This window comes from Lathyrus oleraceus, chromosome 7, assembly GCF_024323335.1.
Source record: "Lathyrus oleraceus cultivar Zhongwan6 chromosome 7, CAAS_Psat_ZW6_1.0, whole genome shotgun sequence".
Lineage (NCBI taxonomy): Eukaryota > Viridiplantae > Streptophyta > Magnoliopsida > Fabales > Fabaceae > Lathyrus > Lathyrus oleraceus.
This window is the reverse complement of record NC_066585.1, coordinates 433,990,973-434,009,895: the sequence shown is the minus strand read 5'-3', so window position 1 is coordinate 434,009,895 and position 18,923 is coordinate 433,990,973. Positions and strand designations below refer to the sequence as shown.

At 37.1% G+C, this 18,923-nt stretch overlaps 1 protein-coding gene and 1 pseudogene across 1 annotated transcript; both read left to right on the top strand.

Moving 5' to 3' along the window:
- The first annotated feature begins 4,479 nt into the window (after window positions 1-4,479).
- On the top strand, window positions 4,480-4,935 carry LOC127104209 (uncharacterized). The gene has a single exon (XM_051041408.1). The coding sequence runs from the start codon at window positions 4,480-4,482 to the stop codon at window positions 4,933-4,935; it is 456 nt and encodes a 151-aa protein (XP_050897365.1).
- Window positions 4,936-5,161: 226 nt separating this feature from the next.
- LOC127104208 (UDP-glucose:glycoprotein glucosyltransferase-like) lies at window positions 5,162-7,425 on the top strand (annotated as a pseudogene).
- Window positions 7,426-18,923: the final 11,498 nt, after the last annotated feature.

The following is an 18,923-nucleotide window of genomic DNA, read 5'->3' as shown; positions in this document are numbered from 1 at the left end:
GAAAATGTCATAAATGTCAAATTTATGCTGACAAAGTGCATGTACCGCCAACACTGCTAAATGTTTTGACATCGCCTTGGCCATTCTCAATGTGGGGCATCAACATGATTGGTGCTATAGAGCCTAAGGCTTCCAATGGTCATCGCTTCATCCTAGTTGCCATTGATTACTTTACTAAATGGGTGGAGGTTGCTTCCTACACCAACGTGACGAGGCATATGGTTGCTCGCTTTATCAAGAAGGAGATTATCTGCCGCTATGGAATCCCAATCAAGATCATTACCGACAACGGTTCGAACTGGAACAATAAGATAATGACAGAATTATGTGAGAGTTTCAAGATTGACCACCATAATTCTTCTCCATATCGTCCAAAGATGAATGGTGTTGTTGAAGCTGCCAATAAAAATATCAAGAAGATCCTACAAAAGATGGTGAAAACTTATAAGGATTGGCACGAGATGCTACCCATTGCTTTGCATGGATACCGGACCTCAGTCTGCACTGCAACAGGGGCAACCCCATTCTCCTTGGTGTATGGGATGGAAGCAGTTCTCCTAGTCGAAGTAGAGATACCATCAATGAGAATATTGATGGAGGCCAAGCTAGATCAAGCTGAATGGATCCAGAACAATTATGATCAACTTAACATCATTGATGAGAAGCGTATGACCGCTTTGTGCCATAGACAATTGTACCAGCAATGAATCAAGAAAGCGTTTGACAAGAAGGTTCGCCTCGAGAGTTCAAGGAAGGGGATCTCGTGCTCAAGAAGATCTTGCCAGTACACAAAGATTCATGTGGGAAGTGGACTCCCAACTATGAAGGCCCATACATTGTAAAAAGAGCATACTTTGTAGGTGCTCTATTTCTTACAACTATTGATGGAGAAGAGCTCATTCACCCCGTGAACTCTGATGCAGTAAAAAGATACCATGCTTAACAAAAACCCGGTGGACTGAAAACCCGAAAGGGCGGTCCAGGTAAAAGTTAGGGATAACTAAAAAATGGTAGCTCGCTAAGTTGAAAACCTGAAAGGGCGACTTAGGCAAAAAAAAAAAAAAGAGCATCCCGGTGGATTGAAAACCCGAAAGGGCGATCCAGGAAAAAATTAGGGACAAAAGGCATAAACTACATCAATTGTCATTGATCAACACATAAGAGCTAAAGGTGGAAGATCAATCCAACTGCTCTCTTCAGAAACAAGGTTTTGTGGAGTCATTTTTATTAGGGATAGTAGTAGTCATTGCGATTCAATGTAAGCCTTTCCCTATTGCCATTTTCAAGTTTGTAACATTCCATGGAGCTACACCATTTGTGTGCTACCATTCTTGAATAAATACAAGTTTGCCTATCAAATTCTATCATTTGCTGTTTTTCTCTGATTTTCTTTGTTATGCGGAATGCCTTTTATTTGTTAGTAATGAAGTTTTGAACTTAAAAAGAATTTTTCAACATATTGAGAAACACAATTTTGCTTTAACATGTGGAAATATTAAGAGGAAAACTTTCGTCTTTCCCCGCAAGTTTCAAGTCGCAAGACCCTTCCTAGAATAATCTACATATATCTCTAGAGAGCACAAATTTGTCATTCTCTGAAAGGACTACTGGGCCAGTTGTAATTGTTCAGCTTGATAGATCCTCCTTTGATACATCTATCATCACTCCTTTGGTTGAGTTGTTGATGTTGAGGATTTAGTATCTCAATTAAAGCCTTCTCTAAATTTCCAGTCTACATATTGTCAGCATTTGCATATCATGATCATCCATATATCATGCATATAAGAAAAATCAAAATCATGCATAGCCCGAAGTCTGCTTTGTGCTCATTTGTATAATCGTATGTCTCATTGTTGATTTTTATCCCTTGACCTCTAAGACCAGTTGTTACTGGCGTCGTTTGTTAAGTCTGGTTGTCACCAGCATCTTTGATCAATCCAGTTGTAACGGGTATCTTTTTAAAGTCTGGTTGTAACTAGAATTTGTTTATATATCTAATTGTTATTGGCATGACCTATCAAGTCCAGTTGTACCTGGCGCTCTAATTTTGAAGTCTAGTTGTAACTGGTATCTTTGTGAAGTCTAGTTGTAACCAACATTTGTTTATAAGTCCAATTGTTATTGGCATTATCTGTTTAAGTCCAGTTGTACTTGGCGCTCTAATTTTGAAGTCCAGTTGTAACTAGTATCTTTGTAAAGTCTGGTTGTAACCAAGATTTGTTTATAAGTCCAATTGTTATTGGCATTACCTGTCAAGTCCAGTTGTACCTGGCGCTCTAATTTTGAAGTCCAGTTGTAACTGGTATCTTTGTGAAGTCTGGTTGTAACCAGTATTTGTTTATAAGTCCAATTGTTATTGGCATTACCTGTCAAGTCCAGTTGTTCCTGGTGCTCTGATTTTGAAGTCCAGTTGTAACTGGTATCTTTTTAAACTCTGGTTGTAACCAACATTTGTTTATAAGTCCAATTGTTATTGGCATTATCTGTTTAAGTCCAGTTGTAACTGGCGCATAAATTTTGAAATCCAGTTGTAATTAGTATCATTTTAAAGTCTGGTTATCACCAGCATCTGTCAAATCCAGTTGTAACTGGTATCCTTTTAAAGTCTGGTTGTCACCAGCATCTGTCAAATCCAGTGTAACTAGTATCCTTTTAAAATCTAGTTGTCACCATCATCTGTCAAATCCAATTGCAATTGGTATCCTTTTAAAGTCTGGTTATCACCAGCATCTGTCAAATCCAGTTGTAACTGGTATCCTTTTAAAGTCTGGTTGACACCAGCATCTATCAAATCTAGTGGTAAATGGTATCATTTCAAAGTCTGGTTGTCACCAGTATCTGTCAAATCCATATGTAAATGGTATCTTTAAGTCTGGTCGTCATCAACGCCCTTGAAGTCCAGGTGTGACTGGCACTAATCCGTTTGAAGTTGGTTGTCACCTATATTTATGGTATAAGTCCAATTGTTGTTGGAACCTACAGAGAGTTTTCAGTCCTTTTGGCCCTAACACTTCCTAGAAAGTTTTCATTTTGACTCTTTCATTGACCTTAATTTCCAGAATTCTTGATCGGGTGATTTTCTTGTGAGAAATCTCCGATTTTTTCAAGAATGTTCAAGTTGTCATCAGGTCATGTATGAACCTATTAATATACTCTCTTTTGGATTTTCTAATGTTTCCAAGTCATGTATGAACCTACTGACAGAATTTTTTTGATATTCCCCAGCATTGTCAAGTCATGTATGAACATGTTATTAAACTTTCCTTGGTATTCCATTGTTTCTAAGTCATGTGTGAACTTGCTGATGGAATCTCTTGTATTCTAAGGGTCATTTGTCGACTTTTACTTTGAGTACTCCTCGGTGTATGTCTGACTCTCCAGCAAGATTGTTATCCCCAACGAGTTGGTTTTACCCTATTTGTCTGTTTCCCTGTGGGCCATCAGTATTCCCCACAGATTGGTTTTTTTGGTATGACATCTCATGTTAAGGATTCACCGTGGCCCTAACAGATAAATGTGGAAGTAAAAAGTCCTTCACCCATGCATATCATATCATAACATTTGCATTTTTTAGGATCAAAATCTCGGTCTGCATGGTATTTAATCATCCCCCACTGCGGTCCAATGAAGAGGTGCCACTTCAGTTTTCTCTGGTTGAGGATGCTTAAATAGGGGCAACTATCATACCCTGATTTTGGTCCTGAAAGTTTTTCCCATCAATCATTCATTTGCTTTTCCCCTCGTGACCATTTCGTCTGGTCATAAATCTATCCACCGACTTGTTTTGTTTAGACTTGTCATGATCTGCTATTCGATAAATCTTTGGGCCTTGCCATTTTTTTTGGTGAAAGGTAATTAGCTCCCTTAGTCAAGCAGGACTTGGAGCACATTATCCTTCGATAAGAATCAGGTGAAATCTCATGACTTTTATTCTCATGTCTAAAATTCAATCCATGTTTTATCTCCCTCATAAGACACCATTCACCCCTTTGTTCAAGTTTGTCAATTATGTGGTCATTCACATTCCTTTGTCCTGTTCCTGATCATAGATCACTTCTAATGAATTCCTATGCCAAATACAAACATTACAGTCATTCAATCATTCATATTCATTTTTCATTTATTCAAGATTCGAAAATTCCATCCATATTTCTCCATTCATATTCATTTTTCCATTTATTCAAGATTCGAAAATTCCATCCATATTTCTCCATTCATATTCATTTTTCCATTTATTCAAGATTCGAAAATTTCATCCATATTTCTCCATTCACATTCATTTTTCCCTTTATTCAAGATTCGAAAATTCCTTACATATTCCATCTTCCATATTCATATTTGCTATTTCATATTTTTTCGTTTTTCACATTCAAAATTTGCATTTTCATATTTCTTCATTCGCATCGAAAAATTTTCCGTTCATATTCAAAAAATTATACACACTCATTCATATTTCAACTACTTCATTCATTCATTTACATGCATGATCCTAAAGTATCTTACATGAAGGTTTGGAAGCTAAAACTCAAAGAACTTTTTTATAGTATTCCTACCTTAGACGAGCGTCATGCGTTGGGCGGAGAGGGTTATAGAGCCGATATTGTCCTCGTGGATTTAGAGAAAGATAAAAAGCTATCCATGTTGAAGCAACTGATTGTGGTATTAGTTAAAGGATTAAACTCAAATCCAGCTGCAATAATTAAGAAGATTACTGATTTTGGTGTTAGTGAAATTATGGAAAGTGCATCTGGTCAAGCAAATACTTTCATTGGCACGTACAACTATATGTCTTCAGAGAGAATCAATGGAGGCCAGGGTGGCTACAACTACAAAAGTGATATATGGAGTTTGGGACTAATATTGCACGAGTGTGCTATGGGTCGGTTTTCAAAAAAGGCCACCAAATCAAAGTCAAATACGGGAAAGTATAATTGAGCTTATTGAAACTATTGTCGACAAGCCTCCTCCAAGTGTTCCATCTGAATAATTTTCTCCAGAATTTTGCTCATTTATCTCTGCATATCTACAGAAAGATCCGGGGAATAGACTGTCGGCTCAGGAACCTTTAGAACTTCCTTTTATCAGCATGTATGATGACCAGCATGTAGATCTCTCAGCTTACTTCTCCAAAGCAGGATCTCCACTCGCAACCTTATAAGAAATGACTACCGTGTGCATGTGGGAAGTATATGCGGGTGAGTCGGATATGTTTCGTGTTGATTTTCGTTCTACTCATGTTCATTATTTGAACAACTTGGAAGAAGATGGAAAGTACAAATGGTGGAGGAACAATCTAAATGAGATCTTGGTGCCAGTCTTCCCTGGGCAGCTACGTCAAATCCGTAAAAAACTCTTTCATGCTGTTTTTGTTCTTGATCCAGCAACCACTTTTGGTCTTGAGTCCATTGACATGATCATATCATTGTATAAGAATAGTTTTCCTGTGAGATTTGGTGCTCTACTGTTTTCTTCAAAGTACATCACATATTTAGAGAATCATTCTACCAAAGAGGATAGAGATAAGTTTAAGGACGACATGTCTGATATGATTATACGTCTCTTCAGCTATATCAAGGGGAACTATGGTATTGAAATGGCTTTCAAATTTTTGAGCAATGTTAACAAATTACACATTGAATCAGATGATGATGCAGACGATGCTCACCTTGAATTGCACAGGGTTGAATCAGCGTTTGTGGAAACAATATTACCAAAGGTAAAATCCCCTCCTCAAGAGATATTACTAAAGCTGAAGAAGGGGCCAGAGTTGAAGGAATTGTCACAAGAAAGCTCCAAGACTGTATTTAAGCTTGGTTTATCTAAGATTCAATGTTCTCTGTTGATGAATGGACTTTTTATTGATCCCGCCGAGGAAGCTCTACTAAATGCCTTGAATGATGAGACTCAGAGATTACAGGAACAAGTATATTTTGGACAAATAAAATCTCACACTGATGTTTTGGACAAGCTCCTATCAGAAGCCGGTATTCAACACTATAATCCTCAGATTATTTGTGATAACAAACCAAGGTTCATATCTCTTGCGATGTTTACTTTTGGAGAGGCATCTATACTAAACGGGATTAACTATTTGCATTCTCCTAGAATAATTGATGATTTGAAGCCCGTGACACATCTTTTTTCCGTTGACATCACTTTAGCGATTGGGATTAAGTTACTTCGCCAAGGCTTCAATTATCTGATAGAAGGGTCCAAAGATGCTCGTGTAGGTATTCTGTTTAGTGGCAATCATACTACAAATTTATTTAGCCTCATTTTTGTGAAGGTTTTTGAAATTACTACATCCTCATATAGCCATAAAAAGAATGCATTAAACTTTTTGGATCAGCTGTCCTCAGTTTATCAGCATAAATACATCCTTACATTTCCTGTGGATGTTGATGGGACCCAAGCATTTATTGATGAGATCTGCAAGCTTGCCGAGTCTAACGGGTTCCCATCTGAGAGCTTTAGATATTCCCTCTCATAATTTTCTAGTGATGAAGTGAGAAGCCATTTGAGTAAGGTAGAGAAGTTTTTGTGTACAACCCTTGGGTCTGAATCTGGTGTCAATGCTATCTTTACTAATGGAAGGGTTACTTGTCCTATTGACGAGGGAACATTTTTAGTGCTAATCTGCATCTTCTTGAATCAATAGAGCTTAAAAAGAGGACGAAGCATATTGTGGAAATTATTGAAGAGGTGAAATGGGAAGATGTTGACCCTGACATGCTGACAAGAAAATTCATTAGTGATATTGTCATGTATGTATCATCTTCAATGTCTATGATAGAGCGGAGTTCTGAAAGTGCTCGTTTTGAGGTTTTGAGTGCTCAACACAGTGCCATTATTTTGAACAATGAAAATTCTAGCATTCATATTGATGCTGTTCTGGATCCTTTATGTCCAACCAGCCAGAAGTTGTCGGGAATTCTTCGAGTTTTGTGGAAATACATTCAGCCCAACATGAGGATTATGCTGAATCCAATGAGTTCCCTTGTTGATCTTCCTCTAAAGAACTATTACAGATATGTAGTACCGTCAATGGATGATTTTAGAAACACTGATTCTTCGATAAATGGCCCAAAAGCATTTTTTGCCAACATGCCATTATCTAAGACTCTCACCATGAATCTTGATGTTCCAGAACCCTGGCTTGTTGAGCCCGTTCTCACTGTTCATGACTTGGATAACATTATGATTGAGAACCTCAGTGACACAAGAACACTGCAAGCAGCTTTTGAACTAGAAGCCCTTGTCCTCACAGGTCATTGCTCTGAGAAAGATCATGATCCTCCACGGGGTCTTCAGCTGATTCTTGGAACCAAAACTTCACCCCATTTAGTTGACACCCTTGTGATGGCCAATCTTGGTTATTGGAAAATGAAAGTTTGTTCCAGCTTAGGCTCCATTGTCCTGCAATAGCCCACCAGAATCGTGTCAAAACAGTTATGTGATATCGCGCCGACACCAATTTAATCCATAAACAAACCATATCGCTTGCAAGCATCATCCTAAATTCAGCACGGCGCCTTGTTCTCCCCTGCGAAAAAGGAACGGTTTACCCCAAATTAACAACAACGCAAAAATCAGTATAATTCCAAAAAAAACACACATACTCTATTTTCGTCTAAATGAGTTATAGCTGTTTTGTTTGTTACCGAAGGTAAAAGAGTAAATGAAGGAGTTGAGAGGAGGGACCACAAGCTGGGATGAGGACAAAAATCTTTGAACGTCTTCCGTACGGACGTGTTCCACCACTCTGAAGAAACAAAAAAAAAAGAACAAAACATTTTCACAAGAAAGAGCACAAGGTACAGGTTACCTTTTTTAGAACAAGACATCAAAACAGGGTAGACAACGGGTGGCACATGAGGCATTTCCAAGACCGATATCCCTTAGCTCTAGTGGGCCAATTCAAAGAAACCCCAGCGGGATGAATATAAAAGGAAGAACATTTTCATCATAGAGACGGAGCCACCACTATTCAAAAAAGGAAGAAGACGAACCCTAAGTGCACACACAATGAAATCAATCAGAGTGATTCTTGAGAGCCCAAGCAAAGTTGTAAAAGGCGTTGATTCCAAAGGAGAAAGCAGAGAGGGGGTCACGTACCTGTTCATTCACTTCCGAGACATCCCGATCCGGTTTGGGTCGCTGTTGACCCAACCGTTGACAACTCATGACCGGATGGAAATGGAGATAGTCATCTCCCTCTTAGTCCTAGGTTCGATACCCGTGTGTGGCATTTTTTTTTTTGGTTTTTCTTAGCATTTTAATTTTTGATGTTATTCTTTTTAATCCTCTCATATTTATGTTTTAATCTAATTTCTCCTATACTCATTATTTTTTTATGTTTACCCTTTTTATTTATTTTAATTGACAAAGCATCAATTTTAATTTATGGATTCAACTACTCTCATGTTTGTTTATCCACGATTATTTTATCGAGGTGATAATAGAATTTCATCGCGTTTCTATTGGTCGCACATGATCATTCAATGTTGACATGATGCATAAACTGGTTTTGAGCACAATACTTAGTTGTAATTCCTCATCTCCACAACCTTGTAAGCCGATTGCTTTTAAGCATCGCCGTCAACCTCACATAGCTTACTCTTGGGCTTTCTTACAATGAGACGTTTCTCTTACACCTACACTCATACATTGCATGGCTTGTTTGTTTGGGCCCGATTTAATTATTTCCTTACTTTGAATCCCCATTCGACAAAATATACCCCCATTCTCATGATGTGTTTTTTTGTTTTTATTTCTTTATTGCTTGATTGTTTAGCTAGTTACTAACACAAGAATAAAATCAATTTCTTTTCAAAAAGATCAAAAATAATGACTCGATCCAACGTCGAGTATTTTCTCAATAAACATACCAATCCATTTCTATCTATTCCATTTCTTTCGATCCATGTCACTCAAATCTTTCTCAATCGCTCAACAAATGCTTGATTCAACATCAAGCCATTTTCACAATAAAAAATCGAAAATACTTAATTCCTATTTAACAATTTCCATTAAAAATGGAAATGGAACGTGGTGGATACCACGCACTCCTGAGACTAGGATTCGAGATGGATATCTCGCCTATCTTAGCTCTCGCCATCATCCAAAATTGTCAATGCGGGTTCTCCAAACCCTTTCTCAATCAAATTCAAAAACACTTAATTCTTATTAAATACTTTTGCAAATAAGATGGAAATGGATCGTGGTGGATACCACACACTCCTGAGACTAGGATTCGAGATGGATATCTCGCCCATCCAAGTTCTCGCCATTACTCAAAACACATCAAACCAATCAAACCTTTTCTCGCCGCCATGCGAGTGACTCTTCAAACCCTTTCTCAAACGAAAGGTACTTTGTTTCAAAACAATGCAAAGCAATGTTTCATCCACTTGAACGTGTGAGTAAGCTTGCGACGTTGCCCGCGAATATTGATTTGTAAATCCATTCGTCCGTGATGCGAACGTCCCCTTCTCCACTTGTTTTGGGTAGTCCAACAATGTTTTTGTCGATTGACACAAACTAGCTTTCGCTAAAATCGACCAACAAAGAAACATTTTTCTATCCAGAACTACGTAAACCTTGAGTTCTCTATTAAGATACATAGGAGATGGATTTCTAAATCTTGTCAGGCCCACTAATAAAAAACTTAGGTTTAGTCCTTTGTTGAAAACCCAAAAATATTCTCCTATCTTCTATTCTTTCTTTCCCACCTAATAACTTGAAAAGCCTAACATTTGAAACTAACACTAACACGCATAACTAACCTAACGGTTCCCGCTGAGTACAATAGACGTGAGGGGTGCTAATACCTTCCCCTTGCGTAATCGACTCCCAAACCCTGATTTGGTTGTGACGACCATAATCATTGTCGTCCATTCTTGGGTTTTATCGATATTTCCCTTTTCCTTTTAGGAATAAATAAATTTCGGTGGCGACTCTGTTCAGTCCATCATTGCAAGCGTGCAGTTGTGCTTCGCTAGGTCGTGTTCTCATTTTCTGAGGTACGATAGTTACCAATGTCGTGTTGTGATGTCACAAATGAATCGATATTGATATCGCCACAATGGTATCGCCGGAGAAAGACGAAAGGCGACGGATCTGAACTCTACCTTGTTACTTGGAAGTCGTTTTGGTATAATACGTTTCACCTTTGAATCCCGTACTGGAGTCACCCATACATCCACTACCGATATGGTAAATAGATAACCTCTAGACCACCACGATACCTACAATGATGGTCGGAGCAAGTTCTTTCACCGGAAGAAAAGGAAAATAGGTGGAGATTAGAGCTCGGTGGTTCGTTGTCGGATATGTAGGTGGTTCACGGTTGTGAGTAAAGGTTTTATTAAGGATGAAGAGTGGGATAATTTTTTTTTGAAGAAGAAAGAAGAGAGAAAAAAATATGGTTCGGCACCCAGAAGAAAAGGAAATGAATCATTTTGCTATCCTCCTATTTCTTATTTTCAGAGGGTGGTCATTTTCTTCATTGTCAAAGGGTGGTCCTTTTTTCTAACTAAAACCCACACCTGTGTCCTTTTATAATAGCTAGCGAAAGATAGAAAATGGACCGCAGTAAGGTCCAAATAAAACGTCCTTGGTACTGAGCAAGTGTCTCCCTCTAAGGTGACATTCTCTCTCTTGAAATGAGTTGTCAAATATACCAACGGCAAAAGGAATCCTTTCTTATTAATTTTTTTTTAATACTTAGGAACAAAAATTAATAGAATAACAAAAAAGCATTATTATCCTCCAAAGTAAAATTAATTGACACATATAAATAAATACACCGGTTATATTGACCAAAAAATAAAATAAAAGGATGAAAACAGATAAAACTTGGGTACGAAAAAATGCTCGAAAAATTAAAATGATTGCACCAATATGACCAGTGCAAAATAAACTTATTGGAAAAATACAGCGTTTCTTTTAATTTTGAAATAAATTTTGACCGGTTAAAAGGCTCAGGCGGGTCAAAAGGTGGCCAAAACATTAGTCGAAAAATAATTCAAGCATACAAGATTAAACTACGTGAAACATAGATTAATAAAACTGATGTCTAAAAGCTTGATTTTAAAAATTTTCGTCTACTGATTTAACGCACATCTGGCGATTAATTCAACCGGTTCGCCTGCAATTCCAAAAAAATATTTCCACTGATATTTTAGGCACTATGCGGTATGGAATGCATGTTATGTTATGTAGAGATGCAATAGCTATGATGAATGTATTGAATTAGGGATTCAGGGTCAAACTCAGGGTGTGACCCTTGGCACACCATGCCGGCATATAATCTGATTCTTGATAAACCTCACAACAACTTGCTTGGTCATATTCGCATATGATGCCTCTTCAATCCATTTTGTGAAGTAATCAATAGCCACCAAAATGAAACGATGTCCGTTTAAAGCTTTAGGCTCAATCATTCCAATCATATCAATTTCCCACGTGGAGAAGGGCCATGGAGAGGAAATGACGTTCACAAGTGTCGGTGGAACATGAATCTTATCTGCATATATTTGACACGTATGGCATTTCTTCACAAACTTGCAACAGTCAGATTCCTTTGTCATCCAATAGTAACCTGCTCTCAACATCTTCTTAGCCATAACATGCCCATTGGAATGAGTACAAAAGGAAACTTCATGGACTTCAGTCATCAATAAGTCTGCTTCGTGTCCATCCACGCATCTGAGCAGAACCATATCAAAGTTTCTTTTGTACAACACATCACCATTCAGGTAGAAGTTGCCAGCTAATCTTCTCAAAGTCTTCTTATCTTTCAGAGATTCCCTAGGCAGGTAAATCTGACTTTGGAGAAAACACTTGATATCAAAATACCATGGCTTTTCATATTTAGCTTCTTCAACATCAAACACATGAGTTGGCCTATCAAGACGCATTACAGTCAAGTTGGGAACTTCATTCCAGAATTTCACTACAATCATAGAAGCCAACGTTGCAAGAGCATCTGTCATCCAGTTTTCATCTCGAGGGATATGATGAAATTCAACCTTTATAAAGAAAGTTGAAATCCTCCTCGTGTAATCTCTATACGGTATCAAACCGGGTTGATTCGTCTCTCATTCACATTTGATCTGATTCACAACCAAAGTCGAATCTCCATAAACGTCAGTATAATTGATTATGAGATCAATGGCCTCTTCAAGCCCTATAATGCAAGCTTCATACTCAGCCATATTATTCATACATTTGAAAGTCAATCTAGTTGTAAATGGAAAATGAGTGCCTTGAGGAGTAATAATCACTGCCCCAATGCCATTACCATATTAGTTAACAACTCCATCAAATACCATGTGTAAGACCCTAATTTTGACCCTAAGATCCCTCATGGCATCATATCATTGCACAAGTGCATTGCGTCAAGGACCATAGCATGTTTGGCTCCTTAACCCTAGGGTTGGGATTTGTGTGAGTAGTTTGAGACCACCAAGCATGCTTGTATTGTATATTATTTATTTTCTTACTTTGATTACTAACCAAAAGCACAAAAATATGTCACTAACTCTTTTTGTTTTGAAGCTCAAGTGATCATGTGCTCCCATGCTCCTAGGAGGCCCCTAAGCTCAATGAAGTGGCTAGATGAAGATAAGAACAAGCATGGTAATGGTACACAAAGATCCTAATCATCATATATGTCTCCCAAGTATCTCAATTTGCAAATTTGATCAAGATAACCCAAAGTACTTGAGGATTATTTCCCAAGGAAACCCTAATTCGACTATGCTTTGACTGTGCCTTGCTCATGAAGCAACCTCAACCTATGATCAAATTCAATCAAGGGAAGTTCTTTCATTCATTACTTTATGCATATTTTATCCTATGTGAGGCCCCTCAATCATTCATTCATCAAGATTGGAAGTTTGGCCTTGAAAAGTTGACCAGTCAAGTCATCTCACTAAACTGAAGATCACTGAGATACAACTTTTAATGTGTTTGTTAAATGAATATGACCCTAAGAGAAAAACTGTTTTTAAGAAACATATGAACAACTTTCATGTTCATTAAAAATCCATTTGAAACTTGGAAGGTCATCATTTATTTCAAAACATTATAGGTCATTTTGACCGAAACCCTAATTTTGGGTCAACTTCCCAAGGACCTAACTTCCTTATATTTTATGATTTTGAGGTGATACTAAATGCATTGGAAATATTACGATGTCTACTTAGAATGTTATGTTGGACAAAATTTTATAATCCTAAAATAAATAAATGTGATAATACAAAACATTATAGGTCACTTGGGACCTGTCATTGAATTTGAAAAATGCCCAACTTAAAGTGCCCATAACCTTCTCATGAAAAATCCAAATGATGCAAAATTTAAGTCTAAATTGATCTCCTTGAAAATATATACAACTTTGATGTTAGAGGTTTTTCCATTTTAGGCTTTCATTATTGAAACAGATGGGCTTGAAGATGCATGCTTTTGGTGAAAATTTTCAAAGGTAACTTAGACATGTTTTGTACCCAAACTTTCACAGCCATTTTTCATTAAGTTCCAAACTCAAAATGAATTTTTGCCCAACATTAATTTTGTTCCTTATTTCAAGGGCTTTCCAACCATTACTCACATTAATTTTTTGGCCTTTCCATGTGGGAGTTTCGAAGAGCTTTCTATTTAGGTCCATTTTTCCATTTCATGTTATAACTTCATGTGCAATCTAATGCCACTCCAATTGCACGTCCAGTTCACTTTCAGATGGTATCAACAAGGATTTGCACCCATCATTGGGCCTTACATGCGCATGTACAGGGCCATGCATGGAGATTTCAAATTCCATGCACACGAGGGAACCATGCTTCTCATCACATTTCAGCTATAAATAAGTGTGCATTCTCATTCAAATGGCAACCAAGTGGAGATCTGAATTGTTGCTGAATTGAAATCCAAAACCTCACTAAAGGAATTTTTAGTTTTCTATTTCTCTTTCAAGCTTGAATTTCAACATCATTAGTTGATCTTCAAAGCTCAATTCCTTAACCTAGCATCACCATCACACTTCCAGGGAAAAAGTAGATCAAGAGCTTGGGGAATTTGTGTTGTTTGAAGCTTCATTTCAGAGGTAGAACACCAAACTTTCTTGACCTAGATCTTGCAATTTAATGTGAATTCCTTTGGTTTATGCTGTTTTCTGAAGTCCTCATGCATGAGGCAGGCCAGTGGTGGTCTTAATTTTGCAAATCGTACCACTTCAGTTCATCCACCATGATCTTCAAGCTCATGTTTCTCTCTAAATAGAAACTATGAGGATGATCCATGGTTACAGGGGTGATGTACATCACCTAAGCTTCATTTTGATGCCTTTATTTTTCATTTTCATTGTCATTTAATTTCCTACGCATGGTGGCCGGATCTTGTTGGATCGCCGGAGAAGATGGTGGTTTCCACCACCATCCCCACGTGGTAGCCTCCCAGCCTTTGGATCATTCTGAACGTTTTAATATTGGCCTTTCTTTATGTTGACTCATTTAAATGCAAGGTGTAGCGTGCTTGACTCAAGTGTTTCGTGTATCCGCGCCTTAGAGCCACATGATCATTGCCACGTCAATTAATGAGATGATCTGATGGCGCTGGATTTTCCTATTTTTCTTATTTTCTTTTAATTTCAGTTAATTCCTTTTGTTTTCAAAAATTCATAAATATTTTATTTGAAGTCACAAAAATATGAGAGCAATGCCAAAAAAATTCTTGAAAAAATCTAGTTTCATATTTTGATTTTTAATTATTTTTTTGACTTCATTTAATATTTTTTGTGAATTATTAGGTTTTTAATAGCTTTAATTCATTTAAAAATACTTTTTGATATTTGAAAAATCCAAAAATATTTCCATAACACCTATGGATGATGATAAGTCAATGAAAAATAGTCTCATCAATTTCTTATTTGATTTGAGATTTATTTGAGATTTTAATTCATATTGTGTTATTTTTCATTGTTTTTAAATAGTTTCTGATTTAAAAAATTATTGAATTTTTTTGTCAAAGTTTGTTTGACCATGTTAGACCTATGAGAATTTAATTAGACTTGTTGAAGTTGATTTGAATTAAATTTGAGGTTTGACCATATTTTGTTTATTTTATTTTACATTTTTTTAATTCAAAAAATACCAAGAAAATATGTTTGACTTGTTGACTTGTAATCTTCATTTCTCTTCTGTTTAGCATTGATTGATGATGACTTGGTTCGTATTTGATCAATTGAGTTTGATACTTGATTTCTCTTTCCATCCATTTCATCTTCATCACATTCTTTGTATTTTGGCCAATGAGTTAATGTCTTATGGTTAGTCTTGACAAATGAGAGGTTTAACCTTCTTTGATCCAAACCAAACTCAACTTGATCCAAGATCAAGTGAGTTGTTTTGTGCCCAAGATAGGTTGCTTCTTGGTCAAGCAAAAAACCTAAAGTCCATAAAAGGCATTTCTCTTTTCTTTTGGCATGGTAAGTTTTTGGAGCTTGGCTTACTAGTCATGATCTCTAACATGTGTTTATTTGCCTATAGTTTTATTGACCGACCTCAGATAGGTGTGACTACTACATTAGTCCACTTACGATTGCTTAACATAGCGCTACATTGTCTTATGACAAACTAACATAACCTCACTAATTACTAACTTTAATTTGAGCATTTAATTTCTTGCCCTTTACTTTAATGCACTTTATTTCTTGCTCATTTATTCATATTGCTTTTCATTTTGCTCACTTGAGCACATATTTTATGTTTATATCATTTTTCTTTTGCTCATTTGAGCTCAATATTGTATATAAATATATTGTGGTCTTGTGTTTGTTTTTTCTTTGTTTTGTGTGAACCTAATGCAAAACGGAGAAAGGACTTAGAATTAGGACATACCTATGCTTAAAGGAGTTTAAGAGCAATTAGGCCTCATGCCTTTAGAATGCTAAATTTGTTGAAGAGCAACTAGGCCTCATGCCTTTAGAATACTAAATTGAAAAGTTGACATTAAAGGACCTCTCATCTAAACCTATTCTTTGTCCATTCCTCTTATTGTGTTATGAACTTTTTGATGTTTTCTCTTGTGTGATAGGGATTCCATCTTGAGATAATAATGAGGACCATTGTCATGAGTAGCCAAGTTAAGAGAGACAAGCCAAATGGAGATCCTAGGAGCTTGAATCTAAATATTTGATTGATTGCTTGTGTGTTTGCTAAGTCCAAAGGAAATGAGCATCTTGAATCATCTCTATGATTACAAGAAAAGGAACTCCAAGGGTTTTATCTTCTCTCTTATCTTTGTATGCTTTAGGACTAGACCTTCTCTTCTCCTCCTCACTCTAACCCAAGCCAAAAATATTTTATTTCAAACTTTGACATTGTTTCAAATTAGAAACCTAGGCCTTATGCCTTTGATTTTTCAAAATTCTTTTCATCAATACTCATTGTGAATAAATCTTAATCCAACTTTGACTTCATTTTGTAAATAAACCTAACTTGTAAATAGAACTCACTTCAAGTTGTTTTTGTAGTTCCAATGGCTACCTATTTAAAACCATTTCATAAACATTAGTCATAGGTTTAAGTTATCATAGTGGTTGATATAAATCTCACCTCATCCTTAGTGATTGGATTATAAGCCTTCCATACTTATTATAGGGTTAACCCCTCACTAGTATGTTGAAGCCTTCCTCACATGGTGGATTGTTGGTTTAGGTTGAGTTTTCTCGCTTTAATAACAAAAGACCTTAAGGCTTTTGGTCAAATCAATTCACCAATCTTTGTAATTTTTACCCCGAACTACGAGGTTTCGATCCTCCTTTGTGATGGTACGTAGGCAACGGGTTCATCCATTCAAACAAAAAAATTTGTAAATATAATCTATTCTCTTCTCATCCCTTCAATCCTTTTGCACTCATTTTCACAAATACCAACCTACAACACATGTTTGTCAAAAGAGGTTCCCTTAGAGTACTAAGGATGTTTTAGGTGTGTAAAACCTTCCCATTTCATAACCATCCCCCTTACCTAGATCTCTGACATTTTTAATAGTTTTTGATTTGATAAAACTTCTTACTTGGCTTTTGTTCGCTTTTTAGCCTTTCCTTTGGACAAATAAAAGTGCGGTGGCGACTCGAATTGTATGTTTACTTTTCGTTTAGTCAATAAACCTAAAGGTAACGAAAACCCACTACAAAAAAGTGGCGACTCTGCTGGGGACAAAAAAAATTCCTAGTGTGTTTAGCCTACTTTTTGCTTATGTGTGTTGTATGTTTATATTTGTTGGTGACATATTTTTGTGCAAATTTGGGATGACTATATTGTTTGTAATGTATGAATTGCTTGATATATATTAATTGCTTGTATGCTTGGTGGGTTCCTGTGAGATGAGTTCTATACCCGAGCTCGAGTACACTTATGATAGGAGAATGGCATAGTCTTGTTGACTTGTGTGGGGTTATTCCTTAGCAAGTTGACTTGCAAGCCCATTCACTTGGTGGAGGTCTTGTTGGGAACAATAATGTCACACGAGTAGTCGTGGTTAGGCATTACTCTTTCCAATATAAACCTTAGAAGCTAAGGACCTTAGATACCTAGCCCATCTTGGCCTATTCTAGGACGTAGTCCGAAGGTCGTTCAAGTGTAAGATTTGATACGATTGTTACACGATACTACACTCATAAGAGTCTCTCTTGAGAATATTTTTGGAAGACGAGTAGTCGTTTTATCCGATGATATCCGAAAGATGAGATGATGACTATGGGGGCCTTTTTAGAACATGATTGTCAGGTTTAACCATAGTACACTCCCTTTGGGTGGTTCTTAACTGAGACTCCATGCTCGTGACTTACAACAAACCCTTGATTCGCGGTTGATCCGTTCTCGCACATTCTCAATATCAATGGAACTTGGGTGTTGATAAGGTGTAAGCCATAATCCACCAAAATGGATGATTGATATTGACAATGACTTGAGTCATCCCGTGACCTTTGTGTGGTGTGACTTGCTTGATCCTTGAGTGCGATTGTTGCATCCATACATTCATTTGCATTCATATCATCAACAATAAAGAAGTTTTCAAAGAACTTAAGAGGTCTATTTGCAAATTTTCAGACATGGATAAGCAAAGAAGGAATATGAAGAAGTACAGTTTCAGACAACCATATTTGAAAGACTTAAGGAGTTTGGCATCTTATGTATTAGAACCCTTGGAGTTCAAAGCTCGCCATGTGAAGCTTCTGTCTATTCTTTCTACCAAGGTGGATGAAGGTCTGATGAGTGTGTTGGTGCTGTTCGACGATCCTTTGTATCGGTGCTTCACTTTTCCGGATTTCCAGCTTTGCCTAAACTTGAGGAGTATGCCTATCATGTGGGTATAACCATTCTTGATCAATTTCCGTTTAGTGGCTTGGAGAAGATTTCGTCTTCCCAAGAGATTGCGTACATGCTTCATGTGGATGTATCTGACAATGTTGCTAATATGACTACCAAAACTGGAATTCAAGGTCTCCCATCTGATTTTCTCATTGCTCAAGCTACTCTGTTTGGGAAGGCCATGAGTGAGAACACTTTTGAAGCCATATTTGTACTACTCATCTATGGGCTAGTGTTATTTCCCAACATTGACAACTTCATGGATGTGAACGCTATTAGGATTTTCTCTTCTCTTAATCCTGTTCTGACTCTGTTGGGTGACACTTATTTCTCTTTACATATGAGGAATGCAGAGGGTGGTGGTTTCATTGTGTGTTGTGTGCCTCTTATGTACAAGTGGTTTATTTCGCACTTGCCTCAGACGCTTGCCTTCAAGGAGAACAAGGGATGTCTACGGTGGTCTGCGAGACTTATGTATCTCACCAATGATGATATCTTTTGGTACAACCGTGTTTATGATGGCGTTCAGATTATTGACTCTTGTGG